This window comes from Pterocles gutturalis, unplaced genomic scaffold (genome assembly GCF_000699245.1).
Source record: "Pterocles gutturalis isolate BGI_N339 unplaced genomic scaffold, ASM69924v1 scaffold44825, whole genome shotgun sequence".
NCBI classification, from domain to species: domain Eukaryota; kingdom Metazoa; phylum Chordata; class Aves; order Pterocliformes; family Pteroclidae; genus Pterocles; species Pterocles gutturalis.
Window position 1 is genome coordinate 48,074 of NW_010144954.1, and position 6,680 is coordinate 54,753.

The following is a 6,680-nucleotide window of genomic DNA, read 5'->3' on the forward strand; positions in this document are numbered from 1 at the left end:
CTAGTGGCACTACTTGCTTCAGGCATACTGCAGTTCAAAGCTGATACCCAGTGGGTCTGTTAAACCAATCATGATCTGCTGTGCAGCCTCCAGAGGGAGCTAGCTATTAAGATATTGCAACTTTTTGTGCCCAAATGGGGAGTAACTCGCTGTTCAAGTAGGTCTGAGCTAGCTTTAAGTGCCTGAAGGACAAGCATTGCTGGTGCCTTAGAGTGGCTCTCAGAGAGAGGTGCAAAACTTGTACAAGGTGCTAGAGCAAACCTTGGATCTGCACTGGGTGCTGTACATCTGAGTTAACACTAGAATCCATATTCAGACTATTTTAAAGTTATATTGCGAGTGTCTGCATAGTTAGACAATGGCATACACACAAGCACAGCAAGCCAGCCTGATGTGAGGAGTGGTCAGGACTCCTGCTGTTTATTCTGTAGCTTTTTATTAAGCTCATGTAGAGAAGCCTGCCTATCAAGATTGTTGATGATATTTTGGTCTTTGATTAGACTCCGTGTTGCACCAACTCACCCCCTTTCAGATCTTGGAGAGGGACTGAGTTTAAATTAGAAGAGAATTCTGCAACATGCCAGGCCCAAATGATACAGCCAAGAAATGCATGTTTTCTGATATACTGTCTGCTGAAAAGATTGAGTGGGGTCAAATTGCTAATGTAATGGATTTTATCTAAATCACTATTTAAGCCCTTAAATTAATTAAAATAAATGCTATCTGAATATAAGAGGTGATTGCAGTTTTACATTTCCTTTCTGATTTGTTTTGTTTTATAAACGAAATACAGTCTGATACTAGATAATCTTACTGCAGTTGTAACAGATTGAAAATGCAGTGCCTCTAATGTCTGTGGTAGCAGTGAAGTTAGATATAACATGTACTTTTAGAGTGTGTTATTAGTTTTACTCATTACTGAGTTCTCATTGACAGAAATTAGTTGAAATAGTAGAGAGATGTGCATGTGACCAGCTTGTAATAAACATGGTTATTGTATACTTCTCACTTGGTATTTTGCTGCTGTTTGCTAATCCAGCTCATCGGTATTCAACATAAGATGTTTCAGAGCTGCTCATGGGGAAAAAAATAATCTTTAAGCTGAGGACTTTCTTCTCTACCTCAAAATAGTAGCATTCCCCACAATTACTTAGTTTTGGAGACAGGAAGGTTAAGAAACTGTCTTAGACCAGAGAGTTTTTCTCTATGCAACTTTGTCATGAATCCAGAGTGAAATGGTTCCAGTCCTACTGGAAGCAAGAGCAGAAGCCTTTTGTCTTTGGTAAGGAGAAATTCTCAGCTGGTAGCTGTGGTTTATCAAGTTTTGGATGGGCCTGAGATACGAGACTTAAACATCAAATAACCTTTCCAGAACACTAGATGTTTTAAGTAATTTTTAAAATGTTTTTCAGCTCCCTGAACTGAAGGTAACCAGGTTATCACTGTGCATGTTTAGCTAGGCATGGGCTGGTCCTAACTGACCACCTATTTATGCTATTAGAATCTAAAACTCTGGTTGCAGTGCAGCCTCCTTAAAATTTCAAAACTCTTAATGGATTTTAAGATTTGGGAGAATCAGAATAGAAGGGCAGGCTGCAAATTACAGTCTAAACTTTTAACCTGTTGGAACAGATTTTTAAGTGTCAATGGTATTCGCTGCAACTATCAGCTGAGAAGTTGTGGGGCACTTCTACCTTAGATACATGCTTGCCGTGTCCTGGCTTGTAAGATGGTAGTGTGGTGAATTGCTCATGTGTGCTCTAAAATGCTTGATTTTAACAGAAAAGTTTTAAAAAAATAATTTCCAATACTTTTCTGCAGTGAAATTTTGACTAAGTGGGGAGATGTGACATTGTAAGATTTGGGAAACTATAGATTCTCTTGCTTTTGGCTTTTTTTACTTATGGGTAAAATATGATAATTCCTTTGCTTATGATGCTGATTTCTTCCTCTCTCACTTCCCAGTGGTTATGTCTGTATCTACACTGTTCAATGAGTTCTTCCATACTTGATGACAACAAACTTCTGTTCCCTGCAAAATGCCTCACATTTTGGACACTAACAAAATTGGTTTTAAAGAATAGTAGAAAGTGTATAATTCAGTTCAACCATACAAATAAACAATTTGGAGGGATCCTGGGGTGGTCCATAGAACACTGTTTACTTCTAAATCAAATAATAAGTCAGCTACCTTTGGTAAAGTGACTATGAAACCAAAGTAAATGAGAGGGAGGAAAGGGAGAAGCTAATCTTGAAAATTGAAGCTATGTATTTTGGATCGTTTTCAGAACAGGTATTTTCTAAAAGAGTTTGGCTTTGTTTTGGTTGTCATTATTGGTTAGTGCATGACACCTAGAGCTATTTTCAAAGTGGAGAGGTGTGTTTTTTCTTCATGTGCTGTATCATAATATTTAGAACTCAAACATTTGTGGCAGTTGACATGAAAGGTAATTCCAATTTTTTTTTTTTTTATCTCCAACAGCTCTGGGAAAGGGCCCGTACAAACTGGTCAGCTATTTGGATGGAGAATTTGTGATGGCAGTGAAACTGGTGGATGGTGTTGTTTTCACAGAGAGAGAAGAAGATATTGTTCCTGGATACGCAGTGAGCTTTATGCTGACTTCAGGACTGTATAAACCCAAAGCACATGGTAAAGTCACACTAACCTAGAGGCTTAAATACGGCATAGCAAATTCTACCCTTGAATACAAGCCTGCATTTAAGAATAGATCTGGGTCAAAAAAATCTTCTCTTTATCTGTCAGCTGATTGTGTACCTTAATGTTATCTGCCAAAATTTTAATTTGGTTGGTTTTAATTAGATTGTAGTTTTATGAATAGGTAACTTTTTTTAGCTGAAAACCAACAGCCCTCCCTCACCGCCCCTACCTTCAGAAGCACCAGACCGGTGTTGTAGCCCAGTGCTCCAGACACCTGTTGCTCCCGCTACCTTTCCTCTAGCAGAACTGGGACATGGGAAATAGTGGGAGAGTAATGATGCAAGAAAAGTACTCCATGATCCACCATCGCTTATTGTCTGTCTGCTTGTACAACAAGCTGATCTTCCAGAAGTGTTATACCAGAATGTGATAGCATATCTGTTTAATAAAGGTCATTTGTTTTCAGTGAATTCTTTTTTTTGAAGAAATGCTACCCAGGCCTGAAGTGTTAGTTGACTTTATAGTAGTTTAATGGCTGTTTTCAAGAGAATAGCAGAGTTTACAGCAAAAGAGATTAAGTAATTCTGTGAGCAACAGATGCCGGTAACAGGCTCAAGATCTGCCACTCTACAGTTGATTGTACAGAGGCTTGCTTCAAATCAGCAGTACTGTTTTCAGAGTTAAGGTATCATGTAGGTACATTTGCCAGAAAACAGACTTCGCTGTAAGCTGAATGCAAAATATATTTTTGTAATTTATTTTTAATGAGGGCTGAGCTCTTAAGCTATAAATTCCTGATGGCAAACCTTACTTGTCAAGCTAGTTAGAGGACGTTTAAATTTTTATTAAATAAATTGCTTAGTGAAGGCTGTAAACTGAAATTCTGCTTGACTGTGGGACTATATTCCTTTATCCTGGTGCAGGCAGATATCTTAATCTGCTTGTATTCCTGTTGAAATCTGTAGGGTATTTAGAAAACTAAATATCTGTCAGAATCTAGCACTCTGAAATTCATGTATAGTATATTTTCTTACCAGATTCAGCCTATCTTCACTGATAAGGCCAAAGTCAGTTTCCATTGCCCATTCTGCTAATATCAGTAGTGGCACATCAGAATGATTTTAGTTTGTTATGCATATATCGGCAAGTAAATGATTTCTCTGTATTTTTTTCAGATTCCAATTTGATTTCATTTGAAACAGCTGAGAGACCAAACTATTTTCTTCAGTTGGCCTCCAATAATACTCTTGTTCTTTCTAAATGGGAAAAAAGAGAAGCATTTCACAACAGATCTACGTTTGTTATTCACAAGAATACATGGCTTTCAGGATACAGTTCCTTTGAGTCATTTGCAAAACCAGGATACTTCATCCACGTTTCAGCCTCTTCAGTTGAGCTTTTGAGGTACCATCACTCAGAGGAGTTCAGACTGTCAACTCTTTTTAAACTTGTAGGTAGGTAATTTAAGTTGTATTTTATGAAGAGCAGTTTGCTCCCTGTGACAATACAGGCTAAATGGTATTGATATTATCAGAGGTGATGAGATTGCTTACTTCTCCCTTACATCACTGGGAGCTGTGAGTAATGTGACACGCAGGCTCAAAATCTTCTTCCCTGAACTTTTTAGTGAGGATAAGATTCTATTTTCTTGTCAAAAGCCATTAATTAGCCTAGCATACAACTTTGCCAAGTAGTTGTGGAAATACATAGCCTAGCGTGTAGTTTCTGGGTAATACTCGCTTTGTAGGTGGTGAGGAAATTCTTAAGGAGTAGAAAATACATGCTGATGAATAATGGATTCACAAAGGGAATAGAAAAGAAGTTAATGCCTCTCTACAAGCTAAGGTCTGTGGATGATGTTTTCTCTTCCTTTCACTCTGCTGCCAAGAGAGAGTTTACTGTACAGTGCATTCTGATTGCAAGCTTTGTGGTCTCCTCAGAGGCCGTGCTATCCAGTGCTAAGGACATTGCCTGTAGATTACACCTCGCAAGCCTTGAGTTTCCTCTCTAAAACACCTTGACCTTTATCCATGTACCCACTCACAGAGGCTCTGCCTTTTGGGATGTTATTCCTGTAGTGTTTCAGGCACCATCTAAGTGGAAAAGTCTCTTCTTGGGGGTCTAGCTGTCTTTCTCTGCTGTTTCTTGGACAGCTACAGCTCTTGGATACACAATGCAGACTGCTGTGAGAGTGTTTCTACTTACCTGAGAGATTCCCTTTCCCGTAATAGTAGTCCCATTCCACCGAGACCTGCTGTAGTCTCAAATGCATTAGTAATTCTTTTATTGGGGTAGCAGAAGTATTTTAATAGGTATTCTTGGCAATACCATTTTTTGAAAATCACTTCTTCATTCTCTGAAACCGAAATTTGTTTTACAAGCAAAAAAAGAAAATGAAATATTGTGACAAACGAAGCATGGCCTGGATATGTTTCACAGTGACTGTGTTGAATCTCGACACAGACAAATCTGAAGCAGGCACTGACTTCTGTGACAGAAGAGGCCAACTGTATGCCTCGTGGAGCTTCTTGCTATCAAAACATTGAATTAAAGTGTTAATGGTGGCATTGTGAATCTGCTGATGTTTTGCGGTGCATTATGCTGACAGCCTAATGCAGCTGTTGACTGGCACACTCCAACTTCAGAAAAAATGACAGATTTTGTCATTGCCAAATGCCTGTTGCCGCTTGACAAATGCTTGTAATCACAGAGCTGTTGAGGTTTTCGAACAGCAGAATTATAGAGCTAATGCTATTGCCAGGATGTTCATACAGCATTTCAGGCAAGGAACTTTCTGTGGACGTAACAAAAATATCTCCTTAGTCTTTTATCTTCGAGGGAGGAATGAAGAAGTTTAAAACATGTTCCAATTCTCAGTGGTCGTCCATTAACACAGAGTGGTATGTCTTTTCAAGTGTGAAGTCTTTACCCTCCAGTCATTATACTGAAAAATCCCATCTATGCCAATGGAAAACTAAAACAATTTACCTCGGTAAGTGGGATCCGATCAAATGATCAAGAGGCATTTCATTAATCACCACATCCGAGGGCTTGGGTTTCAGACTTTTATAAGCAGAGAACCATAGGGCTCGAATCTTTCTCCAGCGTACTTTCACAAGGGCCAGCTTGCTGATGTAGGGTAATTACATGGTCTAAAAATACAGCAGCATTTGTTTAAGTTAATGGAAAAGTTACACCAGCTCCGGAGTGCACAGGCAAAAGCATATTGAGTTTAAAATAAATGCTTTGCATATTAGATCAGAAACTCTTGAACCGGGAACAGCTATTCCTGCGGAATCAGAGGATAAATATCGGGAGCAGAATAATAGGCCCAGTAAATCCCCTTGGACAGAAAGTTCCTCATGAGACTTCTTCATGCTGTGTGACGCACATTCAAAAGGAAGAATTTTAAATGACCTGATCACCACAGCAATAGATATGTTTGTTTAAAGTCAGCTGACGAGTCACTTTTTCCAGTTTCATAGCAATAAATATTGTCACATTGAAATACTCTTGACTATAAATTGTGCAGATATGATGGGTTAACTCTACAAAGTATTTTCCATGAGAAGTCACTTGAGCTTTTAAATTGGGTTATTTTCATTATACTTAGATTTGTCTGCTGTCCTGTTCCCACAAACATTTGAGGGTTTGAGTTGACAACTGAATTTGAGTATCTAGAGTATACTTACAAGAAAATAAATTTTGCATTCTATGCAGGAATTTGTACTGGCAGTGGATTGGTATGCATTCAGTCGAAAGAAAGAATACAGTTAGTGTTACCAGATGGACAAGCACAGAGCTGTCATGTAAGAGCGATAAATTCACATTTGAAATTGTTGGGAAATCAGTGGATGTAGGGATTTGATGATCTTTTTATGGATATAACTGCAGTTTTCTTACATTTTTTTAAGTTAATGTGCTCAAGCTAGTTACCTTTTATCTTTCATGGAGTTATTGTATTAATGCTTTACCTTTTTAAGACCACTTGTGAGTGAATTTTATATATATTATATATTTT

At 38.3% G+C, this 6,680-nt stretch overlaps 1 protein-coding gene across 1 annotated transcript in view; it reads left to right on the plus strand.

The window, feature by feature from the left end:
• Positions 1 to 4,113, plus strand: part of LOC104470357 (otogelin-like) — a gene marked incomplete at its 3' end in the record, with an annotated part of 51,793 nt that extends 47,680 nt beyond the window's left edge. Inside the window, exons 30-31 of the mRNA XM_010085239.1 lie at positions 2,483 to 2,650; positions 3,835 to 4,113. Coding sequence (XP_010083541.1) covers positions 2,483 to 2,650; positions 3,835 to 4,113 — 447 coding nt within the window. The remainder of the gene's footprint in view (positions 1 to 2,482; positions 2,651 to 3,834) is intronic.
• Between the last annotated feature and the right edge of the window lie 2,567 nt (positions 4,114 to 6,680).